At 37.8% G+C, this 25000-nt stretch overlaps 1 protein-coding gene across 1 annotated transcript; it reads left to right on the top strand.

The window, feature by feature from the left end:
• The first annotated feature begins 8217 nt into the window (after positions 1-8217).
• On the top strand, positions 8218-10973 carry LOC132175208 (cytochrome P450 81Q32-like). Its single transcript, XM_059587078.1, has 2 exons — positions 8218-9284; positions 10212-10973. The coding sequence occupies exons 1-2, from the start codon at positions 8397-8399 to the stop codon at positions 10836-10838; spliced, it is 1515 nt and encodes a 504-aa protein (XP_059443061.1). The 5' UTR covers positions 8218-8396; the 3' UTR covers positions 10839-10973.
• Positions 10974-25000: the final 14027 nt, after the last annotated feature.

Raw genomic sequence — 25000 nt, 5'->3', positions numbered from 1 at the left:
CACAAGCTCCACAACAACCTAATCAAAAATCATCAAGAACACAATTGATTACCTAAATAAAAATACCCAGAAAATCAACCCCATCACAATCAAATACCCATAACTCTCTCTCTCCCTCCCTCACTGTCATATTTTCTCTTTGTTTTCTAATGCTGGTTTCGCTACAGATAATGATTGAGAGGATAAGAATATAAGGAGGATAACCATTCGGCATAGCAAAAATTCTCCTTTTCTATCTTCGTGAGAGAGAATCTACTGGGGGAAAGTGAGGTAGAGAGTGAGATCTAGAAAGGGATAAAGGTACGGCTGGGGGAAAGAAAAGAAGAAAATAGAGAGTGAGAGAGGGAGATGTGACCAGGGAAAGAAGACGGAGATGAGAGAGATGAAAAAGAAAAAAAAATGAATAATATATGACTTTGCTAATTCCCTCTATCTTCTCGCTCTCTGAGCTCCTCTAGAAACTTTTGTTTCTTCTTCTTTCCTTAATCTTCTTCAGTTTGTTCCCAATCCTGCTTTCTCCTTCATGGATTCCCCACAAACAGAAATGGACTCTCTCATTGTCCAAACAGAAGCTTTATCTTGGGAGGACCCTTCCTCCCAGTTAGAAACTCTCCCCCTTGAGCAAGTTACTGATGAATATCTCCCCCTTGTAGGGCATATCATTTCTCAGAAAACTCATAATAATCAATCTATCAATGCTTCTCTCATCAAAGCCTGGCCCTTTGCTGTTCCCTTCTCCTTTGTTGTGCTAGGACCAAACCTATTCCTTTTCAAATTTTCAAAACAGGAGCATATCACCAGGATACTCGACCAAACTACCTGGAACGTCAATGGTTCTCTTCTTGCTCTTCAAAAATGGTCTCCTACTGCTACCATAGGAGAACTTTCCCTGAAAGATGTTCCCTTCTAGATACAAGTGCATGGTCTTCCTCTATGCAATATGACTTCCAGAAATGCTGTAGCCATTGGAAAAGGCTTGGGTCATCTCCTAAAAGTATATGAGGTCAATGGTGCTTCCTCCACCTTTCGTAGCTACCTCAGAATCCTGGTGGAGATTGATTCTTCGAAGCCTCTGAAACCTGGCTTCTCTTTTGCTAGACCTGATAGTGAAGTTACATGGGTGAGCCTTAAGTATGAAAGGCTCAATGTTTATTGCACCGATTGTGGTTTGATTGGGCACAAACAGTTTTTCTACCTAACACCTCAAGCTGATAGATTTCCTGCCAGGTACAAATCCTCCCTCAAAGTCAATACTCTCCAATCTTCTTCCTTCTCAACCCAATGATCATCATACAGTAAACTCACCCCAACCTGGTTCTTCTCCCAAGTTTGACCAAGGCCTTGAGTCAACCCAGCTCCAAATATCTAGCTCCCCTCCGAATGCTAGCCAACCTGAACATTCCCCCAAACTTGTCTCTAACCTGACATCCCAATACCCCAAGCCCTCTCCAAACACTCCAAAGTTAGCCCACCACCTCTCACAAACTGCTTATCCTACCAAATATATCAGTAACCCCATTTCCCCTACCGCCAAAAAAATTGACACACCCCTCCACATTCCATTAAATGCTCTTTCACTTTTTCAAAAACCGATACCCCTCCTTGTCAACAACTCGTTGGAATCCTACCAACCACCTGATCCCTGCTTAATGGATCTAACTCCTTTCAGGCCCATTATAGCCCACTTAGACTTCTTAGCCCAAAATCTTCAGCCCAAGCCTACTCAAAACTCCTCCCCTATCCCAACGATTTTAATAGCCGCAGCACCTTTGGCCTCTCCCGCCAAAAAACTCCTCTCTTCCTCTAGAAAAGCTTCCCGTTCCCCTAAAATATCCTCTTCCACCCTCACTGATGAAACCCATCTCTCTACCCCCAGTTCCCCCACTTCCTCCCCCAGCTCTCCCTCTTCCTCTCCAAAGAACAAGAAAAGACCTAGAACCATTGACCTGCTCACCCCCTCAAAAAAAGGTCCTGGGTTTCCCTCTGAGCAAGAAACTCTCACTCCTCAACCAAAAGACTATTCTTTGCCCTTTGCTTCAGGTCTTTCTGGAAAGACCCCAGCTAGAGCAATGTTCAAAGCAACTCAAAAAGGTAAAAATAAAATGGTTACAGCAGTGGAGGCTGCTGAAGTTGATTTCAAGTTGAAGGGAAGCTGTGTCAAGCCTCCCCAACACCAATGAAGATCCTATCTTGGAACTGCAGGGGGCTCTCTAGGCCTGCTGCAGTTCGTAGCTTGAGGGTGCTGATCTGTGATCACTCCCCCGATGTTCTCTTTCTTTCCGAAACCAAATCTTCCCCTCCCTAAGTCTCTGCTACTTTGAACAGACTTGGCTTCTTTCTTATGTCTCAAGTTGCTGCTTGTGGTGCTAGTGGTCTAGTTGTTACCTGGCGGCCATGTGTGGATCTTGATTGCTTCATCACAAACAAGAACAACATCTCAGCTTGGTGTTACTCAGATCCTCCACACTCTCCATGGATTCTCTCTTGTGTTTATGGCCCCCCCAGACAGAAATGACAAACAGGCCTTTTGGGATTTGTTCACCTTTGTTGGTGAAAATTTTGAGGCCCCCTGGCTATGTATAGGAGACTTCAACTCTATTTTGACTCAGTCAGAAAAACTTGGTGGTAGACCTGTTGTCATTTCTGGTAATTGCTATTTCAGAAATTTTATTAACCAGTTTGGTTTGATTGACCTTGGGTTTGCTAGAAACCCCTACACTTGGTGTAACCATAGACAAGGTCCTGCTATCATTAAAGAAAGACTTGATAGAGGCCTGGCCTCCCCAAATTGGATTCACTTACACCCTGAATACTCCCTCCTTCATATCCCTGCTTTCAACTTTGACCACAACCCCATTTCCCTAAACACAAACAACCACTCCTTTTTCCTCCCTAGACCTTTTAGGTTTGAGGAGTTTTGGTCCAAAGACCCCTCTTGTGGAAAAGTGATTGACACTGCTTGGAAATCTCCTGTTTATGGTAATCCAGCCATCTATCTTCCTAAAAAGCTCAAACATACCAAAATTGCTCTACTGAAATGGAATGCTTCTCATTTTGGTAACATTTAGAAAAACATAAAGGCCACTCTTCTTCAGCTTGATCTAATTCAGCAATCTCCTCCTTGTAATTTTGCCTTTCATAAGGAAACTCAATTGAAGCTTGAGTTAGAGCAACTTCTCAAGCATGAAAAGACTCTTTGGCGTTCAAAATCTAGGGATTCTTGGTTGACTTGTAAGGATATTAACACCAAATACTTCCACACTTCTACTCTCATCTAATGCTGTTAACTTTCTCAAGTTAGATTCTGGTGCCTGGGTGTCCTCAAGGGCAGATATTGGGAGAAATTTCACCAATCATTTCACCACTCTATTTTCCACCTCTAATCCCATTATTAAGGTAGAAATGCTGGACCTCTTTTCTCATGTTGTCACTGAGGAGGATAATTCTTCCATCTGCTCCATTCCCTCTGAATTGGAAGTTATTCAAACTCTGGCCAGCCTTGGATCCTCCAAAGCTCCGGGTCCTAATGGTTTCCCTGCTCTCTTCTACAAGAAATACTGGAGCTATGTCAAGGAAGATGTGCTGAATTTTATTTGGAACTTATTCAAGAATAATCACCTTCCTAGGGAGCAAAATCACACTTTCATAGCCATCATTCCAAAGGTTAGTAGGTCTCATTCTGCTCATCAATTTAGACCCATTAGTCTTTGTAACATTGTCTACAAAATCATTTCTAAGATCCTAGCCAATAGATTGAAACCTCTTCTCCATAAATTTATCTCTCCAACTCAGTCGGCTTTTATCCCCAATAGGAATATTCAGGATAACACCATACTGGCTCATGAACTCCTTTATACTTTTAAGAGCAAGAAAGGTAGAGGGGTTTTTTGTTTCTCAAAATGGACATGGAGAAGGCATTTGATAGAATGGAATGGAGGTTTCTTCTTGCTATCAGGAGAAACTTGGTTTCTGTTCTACTTGGATTACTTGGATAAGAGCTTGCATCTCCTCTGCTTCATTTTCCATTCTCTTGAATGGCAGCCCTTTTGGCTTCTTCTCCCCTGAGAGAGGTTTGAGACAAGGAGATCCTCTTTCTCCATTCCTCTTTATCCTTGGCTCAGAGGTTTTCTCAAGACTGATGTTCAGAGAGGAAAGAGCTGGTTCTATTAGAGGCTTAAAGATTTCCAGAAACAGTGCTGCTATTCACCATTTGCTTTTTGCTGATGACCTGTTTATTTTTGGTAGAGCTAATCTCTCTGAAGCCATTTGCATAAACTCTTGCCTTGAGAAGCATTGTAGATGGTCTGGTCAGTCGATTAACACAACCAAGTCCTCCATCCGGTTTAGCAAAAATTCAAACCCCTCTACCATCTCCTTCATCTCAGCCATCTTTCCATACACTTCCAATCCCACTAAATCTCTTTATCTTGGTCTACCTATTCTGTTGGGTAATTCTAAGAGAGGTGCTTTCAATTATATCCTTGATAAGGTGTTAAGTAGGATGGAGGGCTGGAGAGCCAAAACCCTTTCCAAAGCAGGCAGATTGGTTCTTATAAAATCAGTTGCTGCTACCATTCCCTCCTATGCCATGAGTACCTTCTTGCTTCCCTCTTTTTTCTGCTCTTAGCTGGATAGAAGCTTCAAAAAATTTTGGTGGGGTTTCCCTTCTACCAAGTCCACAAATCTCACACTTAAAGCTTGGGAGGGTTGGGAATCAGGAAGATGAGAGAGATCAATTTAGCCCTTGTTTCAAAGCTTGGTTGGAAGCTCCTATGCATTGCAGACACGATGTGGGTGGCTCAGCTCAGAGGTAAGTATCTTCACTCTAACTCTCTCCTCACCCCCTCTTCCCTTTCTTCTTCCTCTTGGCTGTGGAAAGGCATCACAAATTCCCTCTCTGTCATTTTTAAAGGTGCCTGTCTCAAAATTCACAGACAATCCTCTCTCCCCATCTGGAGCTCCCCTTGGATTCCCTCTCTTTCTACTTATATTCTCATTCCCTCTCCTCATCTGGTTCAGCCTCTCCCTAATCTTTTGATCACTGACCTTTTTTCCTATAGCCTTAATTCCTCTGATGCCTCTTGGAACATTCCCTTGTTAAATTATCTTTTTGATTCCTCTAGTGCTAGGGAGATATAGAAAATCAGGATTTCTCATTCTTCTTCTGAAGATTACATATGGACTCCTTCCTCCTCTAGTCTATTCACCTCTATGTCTGCTTACAAGCTCATAAGTGCCCCTAGGATTTCCACAACCTCCTCTCCTTTAACCCCCACCTAATGGAAAGCCCTATGGGAGCTTAGGCTGATGGATAGACTAAAATTATTCCTCTAGAAAGTTGCTTGGGACATTGTCCCCTCCAAGACTAGGATCAATGTTGTGTTTCCCATTCCCCAGGCAGACTTAATATGCTCTTTATGCAAAGTGGAAGAGGACTCCCTTCATCACCTTTTTTTCAGATGCTTTTTTGCTAGAATTTCTTGGAGATCTTCCCATTGGCCTCTTGATTCTATGAAATGGCCAGCTCTTACTTTGCCTAATTGGATCATCGGAATTTTATCGCCTAACAAATCTTTTGGTATCCCTTTAGTTGACACTCATCTTTTTCAAATTTTTGCTACTGTGCTGTGTGTTACTCTGTGGTTTTCCAAGAATCAAGCTATTCACAATGGAGTATTCCCTAAAGCTTCTAAGTTTGCTGACAATATCATGAGGCTATCCTTAGAACACTATGCAGCTTGGAAAACCACTTCCCAACCTGTGAGAGAAAGTTGGTCTCGCCCTCATCTTGGCAGTTTCAAGGTCAACTTCGACACTGCTACTAGAGATCAATTTTATGTCCAAGCTGCTGTTTGCAGAGATTCTAATGGTTCCATCATCAAGAGTTTGTATCAATTCAGTCCTCCTTGTGAGCCCGCCTATGGTGAAGCTCAAGCAGCCCTGCTGGCTGCAATTCTGGCCAACTCTTTGAAGCTAGGAAAATTTGTATTAGAAGGAGTTTCTGCAATTGTTATTTCCTCTTTACAGCAACCTTCCACTGTTTTGGATTGGCAAATAAATGTTTTAATTTCTGATGTTTTATCTCTTCTTCCTTCCTCTTCTCAATGGGAGGCTAGGAAAGTTAACAGAAGTGCTAACTTCTGTGCCCATTATGTGGCTTATTGGGCCGCGGCTAGAGTTATCTCTGACTGCATTCCCACATTTTTCTCTCCTCTTTCTCCCCTCCTCTCCATCCCCATCTGTAGTGAAAAAGATCCACCTCCCTCCCTCCCCTCTTAGTGGGGGGTGTGTTTTGTTGTCTGTTTGTTTGTTTCTATGAAGCAGTTTGTTACCAAAAAAAAGAAAAAGAAAAATGTTTTTAGAATAAAAGAAAATATTATTTTAATGAAAATGAAAACAATATTTTGATGAAAATGAAAACAATTTTTTAATGATGTAGAGAATGACACTACAAAAAAACAATTTTTTTCTGACTAGAGTTTTCTGACGTGCGTCGATTGTCAGAAGCATAGGTGTCAGGAAAATTTTTTTCCTGACATGCCAGTGGGTAAAACGTCAGAATTTTCTGACGTTCCACTGTCCCACACGTCAGAAAGTGGTAGTTTTACCACGTCAGAAAATTTTCTGACGTGGTGGTTCTACCACGTCAGAAAATTGATAAATTAAATAAAAAATTAATTTTTCTTTTTTTTAATTTTTTCTGGAATTTCTTTTTTTTTTTAATTAAAATTAATTTTCAATTAAATTATTATTATTTTTTTTTTTGGGAATTTCTCTGCACGGTAGTGCAGATCTGCCATGGATCTGCCATGGCCACTCCCTCTCTTCTTTTCTCTTCTTTTCTCTCTCTCTCTAGCTAGCTCTCTTCTTTTCTCCATGAGCTCTCCCTTTTCTCCATTTTCTCACTATCTCCCTCTTCTTTTCGATCTCCATGGTGCAGTTCTGCAGGTTTGAGTTTTTGAAAATATTTTCAAAAACTCAAACCGAAAAAATCTTCAAAAAATTAAAACCAACCATCAAAAAATCAATCTGACAAACCCGAAAAATCTTCTTATCGATCTTCTCCTCTTCTTCTTCTTCTCTTCTCCATTTTTTTTTTTTTCTTCTTCTTCTTCTTCTCTTCTCCTTTTCTTTTTCTTCTTCTTCTGCTTCGATCTGCTGCATGCTTCTCAATTTTTTCCCTTCTCACCTTCTGTTTTTCTTCTTCCTTTAGAGGTGCTGTGCAGTCGGTGCTGTGCAGTCAGACATGCAGGAGAGAGAATGCACATGTGTGGGGAAAATAAATGAAGAGAGAAAAAGTTGAGGGTGGAAATAAAAAGAGGGAAAAAAAAGTTTAAAATCCCGCCTATTTTTTGAGTTTTGTTGGGCCACTTTTGGTGATTTTCTGACGTGCCAGGTGTCGCACGTAAGGAATTTCTGACGTGCCACACATGGCACGTCAGGAATCTACTCAAAAAAATAATAAATAATTATCTATATAAATATATATAGCTATATATATATATATATATATATATAATTTTGCTGATGTGGCAAACTACCACGTCAGCAAAATTCTGACGTGGTACATCCACACGTCAGAAAAATTCTGACGTGGTAGGTCTCACCACGTCAGCAATTATATAAATGTTTATCTTTTGAAATCTGAAATATTTTCTTGACGTTCAAATATTTTACACGTCAGAATTTTCTGACGTGTCTGTCCAGACACGTCAGAAAATTCTGACGTGCTACTATTCACGCGTTAGAAAAAAATTTCTGACGTTTTAAATTTTAAATGTCAGAAAATTGCTGACGTGGCAAAAAATATGATACTGTAGCCACATAAGAAAATACCTGTTTTTTTGTAGTGTGATAAAGGGAAGTTATTGTGGAGTTTTTGTAGGTAAAAAAGCAAAAAATAATTTAGATCCTTAAATATAGAAAAAAAAAATGGTTGAATAGCTGCTGAGAATGCTCCCATCTCTGACTAGTGCCTCCATTATGAATTCCGTGTCGCCGAAAGACAGGACAGAGGCGGCCGGCCTTGGTCACCAGTGACATCATCCCGTATAGAGTTAAAAACTGATACAGTGACTTTTTTTTGTGGGTCGCAGCCTCACAGATATTGATTGAATGAGCTAGAGGAATTGAATGATGTTCGCTCGCACCTCTTTCTTGCTCCATCAATTAAATTAAAAGAAGAGGAATAATAGAGACGTACACAACTTCTTGCAGGTCACGTTTGCCATGTGAGGATTTGTGAAGTTAATGGTGTTTGTTTCATTATACACAACCCAGCATGATAAAAATGAGGTGGGATTTTGCTCCATATATATATAGAGCTGCGTGCAGGACCACTTACTCCACATATACACCACATCTTCTTCGCATACATTTTCACAAACGTGGAAGACATGTTGATTTACTCATCCCTCTCTCTTCTCGTCGTCGCTGTTGCTTTCAAGCTCATCGTCCACCTTCAAACAAGAACACCCAAACACCTCCCTCCCAGCCCGCCTTCTCTGCCAATTCTCGGTCATCTCCATCTCGCTAAAAGGCCCCTTCACCGGACTTTCCACAGCCTTTCCAAGAAATACGGCAAGATTTTCTCTCTCCGGTTCGGTTCCCGCCTGGTGGTTATTGTATCGTCCCCACAGGCAGTCGATGAATGCTTCACCAAGAACGACGTCGTCCTGGCGAACCGCCCAGACTTACTCGCGACCAAGCACCTGGACTACAACCACACCACCATGGTAGCATCCCCCTACGGCGACCACTGGCGCAACCTCCGCCGCATCAGCTCGCTCGAGATCTTCTCAACCAACCGCCTCAACATGTTTCTGGGCATCCGAAGGGACGAGGTCAAGCGCTTGCTATGCAAACTTTCGCAAAATTCGCGCGAAGATTTCACCAAGGTGGAGTTGAAATCAATGTTCTCAGAGCTCACCTTTAACATCATAATGAGAATGGTGGCGGGGAAGCGGTACTACGTGTACGGATCCGGAGAGCACGTGAAGGACGAGGAAGAGGCGAGGCAATTTAGGGAGATAATGAGAGAGGCTTTCGCGAATAGTGGGGCGTCGAATCCTCAAGAATTCGTGCCCATCTTGCGGTGGATTGATCATGGGGGTTTAGAAAAGAGGCTGATGGGGCTTGCCAAGAGGATGGATGCCTTCTTGCAAGGCCTTATTGACGAGAAGAAGGGTAACGAAGAGGGAAATACTATGATCCACCATCTGCTTTCTTTGCAGAAATCACAGCCGGAATTCTACACCGACCAGATTATCAAAGGCCTTATTTTGGTAAGTCTTCCCAGATAACTGGTGCCAAGGTTATTAACATTTTTTATATATTGATGTGACAATTTATTATTAATATTTTTGTTTAATTTATTAATTCGTTTAATTATTATAAATGAGACTTTAGAGCTTTTTTTAAAAAGAAAATAAAAGTTAAATTTGAAGAAAAAAAATTCACTTTTTTAAATTTACACTTTTAAAATAAACTAAATATCAAACTCACTGTATCTTCGCTCACTTTAATTAAATATTAATTTTTTCCTATGTTTTTTTTTTTTTTAATTCTTTTTTGTTGTTCATGGTATGAAAGAGAAATAGAAAATGAACATATAAACTTAACAAACTAAACAGGTTTCACTTTTTGATATTTTGTATTTGAAGAATGTTAATTAAAATTAAATTTGAAATAGAGTAAGAGGTTTTTAAATGACTCGTGTTGTTAGTTTTTTCAATTTTTTTTTTAAAAAATCAAATTTAAAGAGCTCTAATGCTCTTATACTAAAAGTTATAATATATATAAATATTTTCTCTTTCTTATTTCTTTATTGTTATTATTATTATTATTATTATTTTGGTATAACAAGTCAGACAAATTTTTTTTTTTTTTTGAGAACAAGTCGACAAAATTGATATACGTATATACAAAGTATGTACTTGAGGAGGTAAAGATAGATAAGGCCCGTCACCCAATCGCTGGTGGAAACGTGGCTTAATGCATGCAATGTGCAAGTGTACAAGTCCAACTAGTACAGAGTGTCGGCAGTGACATTGAACGAGATCTTACAACTTTTTTTTTTTTTGTTTTTGAGCTCCACAACTTAATTATGAATTCTTTTACAACATGTCATAAAATTTTTGTCAATTCTACTCCCGATAATTAACGTATTTTTTCCTTTCAAACTCTTGTCCTAATTAAATTATATTGGGCAGGTCATGCTAGTTGGCGGGACTAACACATCAGCAATATCATTAGAGTGGGCGATGTCCAATCTGCTCATCCATCCTGATGTACTAAAGAAGGCTAGAGCTGAATTGGACAATCAGATTGGGGAAGCGAATTTGATAGACGAACCAGATGTGCCTAAACTACCGTACCTTCAAAGCATAATCTCTAAGACCCTTCGATTGTACCCGGCAACTCCACTGCTAATACCCCACATGTCCTCTGATGACTGCACCATCGGAGGATACGATGTTCCACGTAACACGATGTTATTGGTGAATGCATGGGCCATACATAGAGACCCCATGGTGTGGGATGATGCAACCAGTTTTAAACCCGAGAGATTCGAGTGCGGCAAGGCTGACCCGCAGAAGTTGATGCCATTTGGGTTGGGAAGGAGGGCATGTCCAGGGGCAGGACTCGCCCAACGGACAATGGGGTTGGCTTTGGGGTCATTGATTCAGTGCTTTGAGTGGGAGAGAGTTGGTAAGGAAGAAATAGACATGACTGAAAGTAACGGGATGACCATGCCTAAAGCTGTGGCACTGGAGGCCATGTGTAAGGCGCGCCCCATTATGAATAACCTTCTTTCGGAGTCAGTAGATTATGTTTGAATTAACAATGTCGACCTAGGGTTAATAAGTTGTACTGGATAATTGGTTTGGAAGCTTTGTTTAAGAAATAAGAGAGTATTTTGTAAGAAATTCCATTAAAATATGTCCCTTTATGTCACATATATTATTGTAATAATAAAATTACGGTGTTCAATAATTTATTCCAATTAAAGCTTATTGTGTAAATCAAATATTCTGAATTAAATTACTGATTTAATTCTTGTAGAACAAGTATTTGATTTCAATCAAATATTCTGAATTAAATCACTGATTTAATTCTTGTGGAACAAGTATTTGATTTCATTAAAGATTTTATTTTGTGGAATCAATTAGCTGTATTGATTTGATTTTTATTCCTTGATGGGAGGAATAATTAAGGTAACAGCTCTAATTGAGGGTCCCTTGACCTACCTATAAATAAGGCCTGTGTATTCCATCAATTGGCACTCACTGGTAGGCATAGGTCAGAAGAACCTCTCAATAAAATTGTTTAGTTTTAGTTTGATTGCTGTGGAGTTGTTCTTCAAGCTGCTTGAGCAAAGCAATGGCTGGAGGTACATATACATATATATATTAAATTTCCGCTACTAATTATATTGTTAATTAGCATTTATATATATTCAATTTCTTACATGTGGTATCAGAGCCTTCTCTAGGCCATTTTTGTTCAGCATTAAGTTAATTGTTTATTCAATAGTTATTGTGAATATTCAGGTTTTATATATTATTTGTTCACACACTATTGCAATAAGGAATGAGAATTTTGTTTTTTCTCTTTATACGAATATCTAGAATGCTTGTATATGAATATTTAGTTTTGGTCCATTTGGATACACTGGTCTGTTTACTTTTATTTTTGACCATATTGCCATGCTCCCTGTACGAAACCCATTTTTTCCCTCTTTGTGTTTGGAAAATCATCAGGATCAGAAACCCACGCCACGCCCATGGGTAACCCAGTCCGTGACCCACTGCCCAGCTGCCATCAAGCGGCGTTTTCGCCGCATAAAGTAAGTGACGGCCCGATGAGGACCGCCTATGGCTGAAAGCAACGGCAGGGACATAAGGGCTGCCTGTGGGTAACGGAGCCGAAGCTCCTGCTGACGGTCGTCTGCTGTCGTCCGGTCAGAGCGCCGGTCCTTGGTGGCTGGTGCATTAAGGGAGTTGAACGGCCCTACGTTTCTTGTCGGTCTGCGTCATATGGGGCTGCTGTGCGGTGGCCTTGCACGGCTGCCGCATGAAGCAAGCAGCAGCCCATCACGCCCGCCTGTGAAAAGAAAACGGCCACAGCGCCGGCGGCATATGGGGAAGAAAGATGGGCGACGGCTTGGTTTGGGGTATTTCCGGGTTGGGGAGTTAAGGATTCAGGTAGGGTTTCTAACCCATAAGGAACCGGGTCAAGTGTTCTTGGGCCACTGGGTATGGGTTCATTTTTAACCCAAGCCCAATTCAGTTAAAAAAAAAAAAAAAAAAAAAAAAATTGGTTTATTGGTGGGCTAACCCGATTGGGCCAACCCAATATAGAAACCAAAGGCTGGCCCAATAAGGAAGCCCAACCCGATAGCCCATTAAGTTTAAAAAAATAAAAAATTAAAAAATTAAAAAAAAATAAAAAAATTTATGGGCTCATGGGTTTCGAACTTGGGCTCTTAAGGAATAAAGGCCTAAGGTCACTTTAAGATCATTGGGCTATTCAGTTTATTATGCTTTAATATTGCATTTATATTTATCTTATCTTTTAAATTGTTCAGTATTAAATTATTATTTCTTTAATGCATGAACTTAAGGATACATTTATTAATTGTTTAAATATAAATTGTTTGGTGCCTGGACCTGAGAATAATTAACTAAATCTCATGTATTGGTGAATGTTTATGGCACTATCCAAAATTGCAATCGGAAAGCTCTGGCAAGGCAAGTCATGGGACTTAAGTGTGCCGTTGTGCGCTCCCCCGCTTACCTGGGACACTATCCGGTTGTACTTTGGAAAAATACTGTTTACCCACTAACATGATGGTTTTGTCTTTTGTTCTTGGGAACTTTATTTTGGCATCTATACAGTTAATGATGTTAATGAAGTCGTGATTATCATAATAATTTTTGGGAGAGCCACAGCATCCTGATTTTATGATGATAATTGCATCAAGATCATATATATGAACTTCATACGGAAAATTAACATCATGTTGTAATTAATTCATAAATTTAATTTGCCAATCCCCACAGGGACGTTCTTATTTTTATGAATTAATTAGAATAAGATAATAAATTTAACATTAAAAATAAAATTTCTCTTAGGCCCACAGGTACGGAAAATTTTATTTATTAATGCTAAATTTATTAGTCTTATTAATAAAGAGTAAATTTCATGCATAATGCAACCTTTGCCCACAGGTAGGTTGAAATTTACTATTAAGTTAACATTGGTTAATTTAAATAAAGTTATTTCATAGCATTAAAATATTTTCCTTGGTTATTGCAGCTATTCCTACTGCTTTAATGGATGGAACTTTTCATGTTCCAATGCTTAATGGTAACAATTTTTCTGACTGGAAAGAAAATTTATTTTTCACATTGGGGTGTTTGGAGCTTGACTTGGCGCTCCGTGTGGACGAACCACCCGCCCTCACGGAGGAAAGTACGCTACAAGAGATTACTAAACATGAACGGTGGGAGCGATCAAATCGCTTAAGTCTAATGTTCATGAAATCTCATGTCTCTAAGGGCATCAGGGGTTCCATCCCTGAATGCACTAAGGCTAAGGCATTCATTAAGGCAGTTGAGGAACAATTTGTGAGTTCCGACAAGGCCTTAGCCAGCACCCTAATGAAGAAACTATCAAGCAAGTCCTTTGATAATTCCAGAAGTGTGCGTGAGCACATTATGGAAATGAGGGACATGGCAGCTCAACTCAAGTCCCTAGAGATTGACATATCTGAGTCATTCTTGGTGCATTTCATTTTGAACTCTCTTCCCTCTGAGTATGTTCCTTTTAAAATATCCTATAACACACATAAAGATAAATGGTCAGTAAATGAACTTCTGACCATGTGTGTTCAAGAGGAAGAGAGGTTAAAGCATGAGAAGCCAGAAGGTGTTCACATGGCTATTCATGCAAAGGGAAAGACCAAGAGAGGCAAGCATGCCCAAAACTTCAAAAGGGAGAACAAGTTTCCAATCAAGAAAATTGGCAAGAAGGATACTTGTTACTTTTGCAAGAAAGAAGGGCATATGAAGAAAGATTGCCAAAAATATATAAAGTGGCTCGAAAGAAAAGGTAATCTTATATCTCTAGTGTGTCATGAATCTTTTTTTTTGTTGAGGCTCCTAATAATACATGGTGGATTGATTCGGGTTCTACGATCCATATTGTCAACTCAATGCAGGGTTTTCTCACAACAAGGAAGCCAGCAAGCAATGAACAACGTGTTTATTCAGGAAACAAACTATTTTCACAAGTAGAAGCTGTTGGGACCTTTAGAATAATTTTGAAATCTGGATATGTTTTAGACCTTGAAAATGTATTTTTTATTCCAGAATTTTCTATAAATTTAATTTCAGTTTCCAAATTGGATGCTGTGGGTTTTGGATTTTGGTTTATCAATTCAACTTTTAGTATTTTTAAAGGTGAACAATTGATTGGTGGTGGAATAAAAATTGATGGTTTATTCAAAATTGATCTAGATCCCAACTTTGAAAACAATTATTTATCATTGCATACTGATGTTGGCATAAAGAGGAGTCTAATGGATCAAAACTCCGCTTTGTTATGGCACAGGAGATTAGGACATATCTCCATTGAGAGAATCAAAAAGTTAGTGAATGATGGAGTTTTAAAAACTCTTGATTTTACAAACCTTGGTACTTGTGTGGATTGCATAAAGGGAAAGCAAACCACCAAGACCACTAAAGGTGCCAAAAGGAGTTCTGAGATTCTTGAAATCATACACACTGATATCTGTGGACCTTTTCCTACTCCCTGCCTAAATGGTCAAAGATATTTCATATCTTTTATTGATGACTATACAAGGTTTATGTATCTCTATCTTCTAAATGATAAGGCTGAAGCATTAAATGCTTTCCAGACCTATAAGGTAGAAGTAGAGAAACAAAAGGAAAAGAAAATCAAGATCGTAAGATCTGATAGAGGCGGAGAGTACTATGGTAGGTACATAGAAAAAGGACAAATGATAGGTCCATTTGCGAAATTCCTTGAAGAGGAAGGTATTATGGCTCAATACACGATGCCTGGCACGCCACAACAAAATGGTGTAGCAGAAAGAAGGAATCGTACGCTTGTGGACATGGTTAGGAGCATGCTGAGTAATTCCCATCTCCCTTTATTTTTATGGAGTGAAGCCTTAAAAACTGCTGTGTATGTTTTAAATAGGGTTCCATCCAAGGCTGTCCCCAAGACACCTTTTGAATTATGGAATGGGTGGAAACCAAGTTTAAATCATTTACACATATGGGGTTGTCCTGCTGAAGTAAGGATTTACAATCCAAGTCTAAAGAAATTAGACCCAAGGACAACAGCGGATTTTTTATGGGCTATGCAGTTAACTCCAAGGGATTTAGGTTTTACTGTCCTTCGCATAGTCCTAGAATTGTTGAGTCTATAAATGCAAAATTTATAGAGGATACTGAACCTTGTGGGAGTGCTCATCCTCAAATGGTTGAATTAGAGGAAGCACGAGAGTTGACTGAAACTCCTTCACATGAAGGACGTTTGATTGTGCTTAAGGAAAATCAAAATGATTTCCTTGAACCACAATCAATTTCAGAACAGCCAACTCCTGAGGAACAGGTTCTGAATGAGCCTACTCAACCTCCTCCAAATGGGGAGGAAGTAGGATTAAGAAGATCCTCTAGAATATGTAGACCAGCAATCCCTAGTGATTATGTTGTATACCTCCAAGAGTCTGATTTTGACATTGGGCCTAAAGATGATCCAAAATCATTTTCACAAGCCATGAGTGGAGATAACTCCACATTTTGGTTCAATGCCATGAAGGAAGAGATGGAATCCATGGCTAAAAATCAAGTCTGGGATCTCGTTGGCTTACCAGAGGGAGCTGTAGCCGTAGGCTGCAAATGGGTTTACAAAACCAAAACAGATGCTTCTGGTAAAGTTGAACGGTATAAAGCTAGACTTGTGGCCAAGGGATTTACTCAGAAGGAAGGCATTGATTATCATGAAACCTTCTCTCCAGTATCAAAGAAGGATTCATTTAGAATAATCATGGCATTAGTAGCTCACTTTGATCTAGAGCTACATCAAATGGATGTGAAAACAGCATTTTTAAATGGGGATCTTGAAGAAGAGGTATACATGAAACAACCTGAAGGATTTGATGATAACAGTCAGAAGACTTGCAAATTAAGAAAATCTATTTATGGGCTAAAACAAGCCTCCCGCCAATGGTATATCAAATTTCACAAAGTTATTACCTCATATGGTTTTGTTAAGAACTTTGTTGATCAGTGCATATACCTTAAGGTCAGTGGGAGTAAAGTTATTTTCTTAGTCCTATATGTAGATGATATTTTGCTTGCAAGTAATGATTTAGGTTTGCTACAAGAAAGCAAACAGTTCCTCTCTCAAAACTTTGAAATGAAAGATTTGGGTGAAGCCTCATATGTCATTGGCATAGAGATTCACAAAGACAGAAATCAAAGAATATTAAAATTGTCTCAGAAGGCTTACATTGAAAAGGTTTTAGAGAGATTCAGAATGAAGAACTGTTCAACTTCTGTAGCACCTATCATTAAAGGGGATAAATTCAGCAATAATCAGTGTCCCCAGAATGCATTGGAACAAGAACAGATGAAAAGTATCCCATATGCATCTGCAGTTGGCAGCCTATTATATGCACAGGTCTGTACTAGACCTGACATTGCAATGGCAGTTGGAATGCTGGGTCGATATCAAAGCAACCCAGGATTGGAACATTGGAAAGCTGCAAAGAAAGTGATGCGGTATTTGCAAGGAACCAAGGACTACAGTCTGACATACAGACACACTGACCATTTGGAGGTGGTTGGATATTCAGATTCAGATTTTGCTGGATGTGTGGATAGCAGGAAGTCTACTTCAGGATATATCTTTCTTCTTGCTGGAGGAGCTATATCTTGGAGAAGCAGCAAGCAGACTATAATTGCTACATCTACAATGGAAGCAGAATTTATTGCATGCTATGAAGCCACTACACAGGCATTATGGTTGAGAAATTTTGTTAGTGATCTCAAGGTTGTCGATTCTATAGCGAGACCAATCAAGATCTTCTGTGATAATCGTGCTGCCATTTTCTTTTCTAAGAATAATAAAAGTGGAAGCAGAAGTAAGCATATCGACATCAAGTACCTTAGTGTGAGAGAGAACATTAAAAGGAATGAAGTATTCATTGAGCATATTAGTACTGAACTGATGATTGCGGATCCCATGACTAAAGGTTTACCGGTAAAGCAGTTTAAAAGTCATGTGGAGCATATGGGGCTCATTGATTCATTTTGTACTTAGTTCTTTCTATTCAGTCTATAGACATCATGTTATTTTAATAAAGTTTTGTGCACATTTATTATCTTATCCATGAGGATAAAATTAAGTTTGGACCCGAATGACTTATAGGAAGTTCGTTCATTAAGTACATTATCCATAAAGTACTCATTTAGGGAGGTATTAGACATCGTGATACATGGAAGGGACGGCTTATTACATAAAAGCTTTACCGCCATGATTCGTGTGTAGTATTCCTTGAATGAGTGGGAGGATTCCATGAATGGTTGGAATAAATAAAGTATTGGCCATATCATAGAATTGAACACCATAAAGAATTTATGTGTCACAAGGGCCAAGTGGGAGAATGTAAGAAATTCCATTAAAATATGTCCCTTTATGTCACATATATTATTGTAATAATAAAATTACGGTGTTCAATAATTTATTCCAATTAAAGCTTATTGTGTAAATCAAATATTCTGAATTAAATTACTGATTTAATTCTTGTGAAACAAATATTTGATTTCAATCAAATATTCTGAATTAAATCACTGATTTAATTCTTGTGGAACAAGTATTTGATTTCATTAAAGATTTTATTTTGTGGAATCAATTAGCTGTATTGATTTGATTTTTATTCCTTGATGGGAGGAATAATTAAGGTAACAGCTCTAATTGAGGGTCCCTGACCTACCTATAAATAAGGCCTGTGTATTCCATCAATTGGCACTCACTGGTAGGCATAGGTCAGAAGAACCTCTCAATAAAATTGTTTAGTTTTAGTTTGATTGCTGTGGAGTCGTTCTTCAAGCTGCTTGAGCAAAGCAATGGCTGGAGGTACATATACATATATATATTAAATTTCCGCTGCTAATTATATTGTTAATTAGCATTTATATATATTCAATTTCTTACATATTTGGGTAAAAAATTATTTCCTTTCCAAATTCTATTTTATATTTTATTATTATTATTATTTCTTTTAAGTTCTAGGAGGCAAACCAAATAAATCAAGTCCATTAGAAATTCAAAATTCAAGACAACAAAAAATATTTTATATTTTATCTGGCTAATAAATGGGTGCAATTCAAGTTAATTAAGAAATTTGAGAAATGATACATATGCAATTGTGCATGCTGAATGAGTCATTTTGTTAAAAATATTATTCCTTGCTTTTTCTACAAATGCATTTCGAATTTACTTAGAAAGTGTATTAGATTCACTTGAGAAATATTTTTCATTCATTTTCCGCAAACTAGATATGATCCACTACAAGAAAATTGATATTAATTAGGGGCGACTTTTTTGGACACTATATTGTAATGCGTGTGTTACAAACATTTTTCTCTTAAGCCCATTTATCTTTTCTTTTTATTTTATCCTAGTGATGGTATTAGAAATCAGTTATGACCGTTTGGGTTTTTATGAACAATAAATTTCTATATGTTTTATAACGGTTTCGTCAAAAACGTGTTCAAGACTTTTTTATTTCATCTGTATGGATCTTTGGTCATAAAAACTTATTCAAGACCTATATCAATTTTTTGACCGTCTGGAGTTAACAAGTTGTCATTCCACTTTGACAACAAGTTTTACACTTGAGAGTTTTTTGACGTTATGACCGTTTGGTCATTTGAACTTCTTTATAATATTAAAAGCTGTCCGGTACTTATTTATTTATATATACATATTGAGCTCTCCATACGGTATATAGTAAAAAAATCACTTCTTTTCTTTTATATATATACCATACAGTGTGTTTTCAGCACTTCTTTTCTATGGGTGGTAAAACTCTTGCTTCAAGCCATAAAGCCATATACTATATATATTATTAGTTTTTCTACAAAACAATTATTTGATGTCTCTCGTCCACTTTGACAAATTGGTTGTTTTATTAGTCTTCATTTTTTTAAATGTGTTCTTAACAAAGGTAGACGCTATAGTCTAATTTTGAGAAGTTGCGTATCAAGCAGTCTGATGTAGCGGCACTTAGTGAGCTGTAAAGACGAACAGCAAGCGGAACAGATATGTATTTCTAGATCTTGATACGATCAAAAGATCTAAGAAATCTTCTCTAAAACACTAAATACTCTCTAGGTATTGAAGAAAAATCATGAAGAAACTCAACTCTGAGACTTCTTATTGAACAAAACCCAATCATAAACAAAATCTACGTTCTAGGGTCTATAAAACATGTATTTATAGGCCCCCCAAACCTTAAACCTAAATGAACTATGAATTAAAGTCGGTTTGTCATTCTACAGCGGCCATCCGGACTGTCAATGACCTAACACTTAAAAACAACAAAATTACCATAGGCGTCTGGACGGGCTGCAGACGAGGCTCTCGGGTTTACGCTCGTCCGGATGGTTGTATACAAGATTGCAATGAGGCCTGATCTACATCATTCTCCCCAAGTTGGAGAGAATTCATCCTTGAATTTGGACGGTTCTTTCCCTGGTCCTTCGGGTGTCTTGTCAACTTGTTTCATTCTCCATTCCTCAAGATCAAGACAAGGCAACACCCCACAAGAAACATAATGCTCTTAATCATCGGTAGTCTATGATGATTATTTTGAAGGCCCCACATGCCACCTTGCAATACGTCAGGTTTGTCGTACTTCTCTTGTTCATTTTCCCTTCAACATGCCATGAAAATACTCAAGAATGGGTCAGTCGTTGTCTCTCTTGTGAACATGTAATTCTTCTCCACCGCATAAAACTCCTCACAATCATCATTATGAGAATCTAACAAAACATCGTCTACACCAAAGAAATCAACATAACCTACTTATTCATCACTAAAATTAGGCACTTCACCTGGAAGGTCTTCATCGACCTCATGATAATCTGGAATACCCTCCACAGGTCCTTCATCTTCCAATGGCTCCTCTTCTTCGAGGTAGTGGCCACCAAACATGGGAGGATGTTGTGTCAAAATTTAATACTCGCAAGTGCACGAATCGTTTTGCAATATAGTGTTGCAAGTGCAAGGTTGATCCCACAGGGAATTGCGTTTTTGAAACAAAATTTATATCTAAACTAATTTAATCCTAACATAGTTCTGAAAAACATTTGATTTTGGGTTTTCCAAATAAAAGATAAAACATAAACTAAATAAAGTAAATAGTCAAAAGATAAAATACTAAGGTTTTGGAATCCACACTCACCAAATCATAGCAACATATTCCATGTTCATCAATATTATCCAAAGTTCTCACAATAAAATCTTAGGTATGTTTCACTTTCGCTTTAAAGAATTAATCAAAACCATCCCATGTATCAATTCTTTTACACAAATCACAAAAGAAATCCAATTTAAATCAAATCATCAGATGTATCCGTAAATCATATGAAATATCCAATTTAAATCAAAACATCAATTGTATCCGTAGAATAAATCACAAGGGATACCCAATTTTTTTTTTATGAACTAAAAACAAAGCACTCAATTATATGAAATTATCTCAAATCATCAAATGAATCCTTGAATCACAAAAGATATTCAAGAATCATCTCAACAATTGATTTGAAGTAAAACAATTGAAATATTAAAACTCAACAAAATTGGATAATATTAACTTACATGAACACAATGTTGCTATTCATTGATGAGACTTCATTGTCAACCCTAGTTGACAATTAGCTACACATGACTATAAAAAATAAAACCTAAACCAATAGAAAAGCTAAGCTAAGAGGGGAGAAAAAGTTGTGGAATTTCGGACTTGGTCTCCAGCCTCCATTTCTTGAGGCTTAGTGGTCTATTTATAGAGGTTTCTAGGGCTTTAAACCATAAAAACGAGACTGGTGCCAGCCTATCAGACAAGTGCGCTCGAGCGCATGGCCAGTGCGCTTGATCGCACTCGTGCATGCGTTCTTGCGCGCTGATGACTTGCTTGTGGGCATGGCTGCGCTCGTGTGCAACCCTGCTGGGGTCAAGCATAGGATTGTGCGCTCGATCCTACTTCCTCATATGGCTATTTTTCCAGCTTTCTTCCAAACCTTGCATTTTTCACTTTAAAGACACAGTTTTTCTTTATCAACCTACAAAATACTAAAATCATAGAACTAACACAAAACATTAGATTAAGACACAGCTAAAGGATTAATAGATGTAAATTAAGGAGGTCAAATATGCAATATTTGGCACTCATCAGAGGAAAATTGATGTGGTATTTTTGTGTCCAAAAATATCAATAATAAAAGTAACCACTCGCAATAGTACGAATCCTGTAAGATAGGGCTATATTAAGGGTATCGAACCTCAAGGACTGCAGGGGTTCTATTATCAAATTTGAAAGATCAAGATTAACTTAATTAAACAGATAATTGATTTGATTTTCTTTAAAACTTGAAGTGCATGAAAATAAAAGAGATTTAAAATAAGAGAGAGTGTAGGGTATTGACTTCACCTCTATCCGCACAGCAATGGCTAATCATAATTAATCCCAGAAATTCATTATATGCATGTTATAAATAAACAAAAAACTACCTTATTAAAGAATAAGTATAATCTATCTTCGGTTGGCGCGGATCGTCCACCTAATCACTAAGATGCGGTACGACCCGTCTTTCCTAGGTATAAATTATCAAATTATTTAACAGGATACATATAATCAATGAATAAGTATAACCCATCTTCGGTTGGCACGGATTGTCTACCTAAATTACACTAAACTAGGGTGTAGTACAATCCGTCTTCCCTAGGCATGGCCTATCAAATCCTATTGATCATATGTCAATTAAACACATTGTATAACCATCATTCTCATAATCATAGAAAACAAGAATGATTTGAGATCAATAAAAGTAAAATACTTTCTAAGATAAGAGAAGAATTTCACAAATAATGATTTTGGAATTTAAGAACAATTGCATTTAATATGAAGAACAGAAATCAATTGTAGCAATCCTCATAGTTATACAATCAACATGCATAAATTGAAAATCTAGAAGTTAAATACAATCAAATCATTGTGCTTGGATAGGATCTAGAAGTTAAATACAATCAAATCATTGTGCTTGGATAGGATTACATCAACACCCCACGAAGGGGTTTAGCCGCTCATGATCTTTTAAGCTCCAAAAACAATTTCTGATTTCTAGCTCTAGGAAGCGGTCTGTCTTTTTTCTCAATGCTTAGAGGCCTATTTATAGGACTTAGGAGAGTCCTAGAAACCCTAGTAATCCTAGAAATTTCGGAGATTTAAGTCCAAGTCCAATTAGGATAAAGAAAACCTAAGTCCAAATCGGAATATGATTCGCTCAGAATTGCGTTCCTATTTTGCAGGGCGATTTTGGCATTGCGGCGCTCCGAATTAGGAAAATTATATTTCACAATGATTTGTATAAATTTGAGCTAGCTTTTCAGTGCCGCTTGAATCAGCTCAATCGGCTATTTGAACTGAAAGTTATGGCCAAAATACCGAGACATATGCAGAATCCAAATTTGAATCCAATCCGATTTTGACTCCAATTTGAAAAATTCCGAATTAATCTCTTCATTTATTTGATTAAACTTCCACAACATATAGGTCCTCTGTTATGATTGGCTAAGCTTAATCATCTCAAAGTGTGCTTTTAAGCCCAAAATCAATGGAATTAATTGCATCTTTATTTATAACCTGAAAACACAAAAACAAAACAAAATCAAACAAATAATAATGCTAAGGAATTAACATATGCAAATTAAGGGGCTTGAATGTGCAACATTCGGCGCTTATCACACCCCCCAACTTACATATTGCTAGTCCCTTAGCAATACAAAATGGAAAATAAACTGAAAACTAAAAAGATAAATCCAGCTTTCGTGGGATGTACGGTTGCATTTAGCCTATGCAACAAGCCTTTTAAACCCCTAGGCATTCCCTAGAGGACGAGTGAAGTCTCGTGAGGGTTTTCCAGGAATGATACCCACAACCATTGTCATCATTATGTCATTCAAAAGGATAAAGCATCACAAAAATAATGGTTCTCATTCATTAACAAGCTTAAAATTATAAACTCCATCTTCAAAATTCTAAGGAATTTACAAGTCAAATCACTTACAAATGGCAGATTGAGATACACAAATTTCAATTAGTGCAAAGTGAACTAACACAGTTATGAGGCTTCAAAATAATTCTAATATGAATGAATCACCATCTCAGAATTTATTGGACTTCATATCAAATGAAACAACCAAGGCATACATTTTTTTTTTTTTTTTGGATTTGCAATGCTTAGCTCCCTTAAGCTTTCTAGTTGACCTATGTATCGAGTGTTAGGCCAATGTCTCTCAAACCAAATGGCTTTAGGGCACTAGGTGTAAAGACACCCCTAAGGACTTACTAACTCGAGTCAAAAATGCTACGAAGCTAAGCTAGCCATTTTATTAATCAACCCAAAAATTTCACTTTTTGACGCTAAGACTCACTGCTTAATGAGGCAAGAGATCCAGTTACTCAGCGAAAAATTCAAACTTGATATTTTTATTTTTTATTTTTTTCTTTTATTTTATACATATATATATCATGCCAAAGTTATTCATCCAATATGCCACCCAACAGAATTCAAGACATTGAAAACAAACATAATTGGTCTCAAAATTCATACCTCACAGACATGTGCTAGTGTGCTTAAGATAGATTTAAATTGAAACAAGAAGCATCTCATGTTGCCAAAAGTAAGTAACAAGACTTAAAATCCCTAAGTCATATGATCATGTGTTCATAACTTTAAGCCTATCAATGAAATTTAAACCAAAATCAAAGCTCAACCATATGCTTAAGAATGACATAACAACAAAAATGGACCGTGTTTTGTTTTTCCATACCCCCAAACTTGAATCATACATTGTCCCCAATGTATGTATAGAACTAAAGAATAATACCAAGAGTACAGAAATACCTGAATGAGCAGATGTGGAGTATATCATACCCCCAAACTTGAATGCAAAAACACATGTCTTAAAAAACAAAGTGATACTCCAACCAAATACCAATCAAGTGCACACATTGTTGTAAAAATATAATCAAATAATGAAGCAATAATGGATAAAATAAACCTAGATGGAGATCATGTACCCTAGTGAAGTGAGGTTCAAGTACACAGAGCATGCACTTGATCCTATGAAACTAACTCATCTAGTCAAAATTTATGGAATCTGCCAAGTCAACGGAATCCATATCCTTGATTCGCACAGTATTCTCGGACCCTTAAGTTTAAATTTGAAGCACCAATCTTTTCTTCTCTTGGACCAAAGAGAATAAATTTTACCCACAAATGGGTAATTCCAAATGTCAGCATATCGAGGTAGATCCTTCTAAGTATTTCCAAACAATTTCTCATCCGAAAAGCAATCATGAATTGGAATAAAATGGGGAGAATACTTGGGGAGTTTTTCTACCTCGATAGTCTCTTTTTCCTTGTCTAACTGCGCTAACAGACTACCCACTTGGCCTCTTGGTAAGTCATAAGAAATAATGACCGGGATAGTGTCATCTGTCCCTAAAAATGAAGATTTCAGATTACCTGGAACAGGGGCTCGAGGCTCATATGGCATCTCGGGAATAGGAGGTGATGGTGAAGAAGCCTTAGTGCTCGCTTCCTTGCTTTTTTCCCGATGTAGATCCTGTGGGACCTCAATTTGCTCCTCCTTTGGCTCCTCCTTCCTTTCTTTC

Source organism: Corylus avellana, chromosome ca3 (genome assembly GCF_901000735.1).
Source record: "Corylus avellana chromosome ca3, CavTom2PMs-1.0".
In the NCBI taxonomy this organism is placed as follows: domain Eukaryota; kingdom Viridiplantae; phylum Streptophyta; class Magnoliopsida; order Fagales; family Betulaceae; genus Corylus; species Corylus avellana.
Note: the sequence above shows the minus strand (reverse complement) of the source record. Positions and strands in the feature narration are given on the sequence as shown.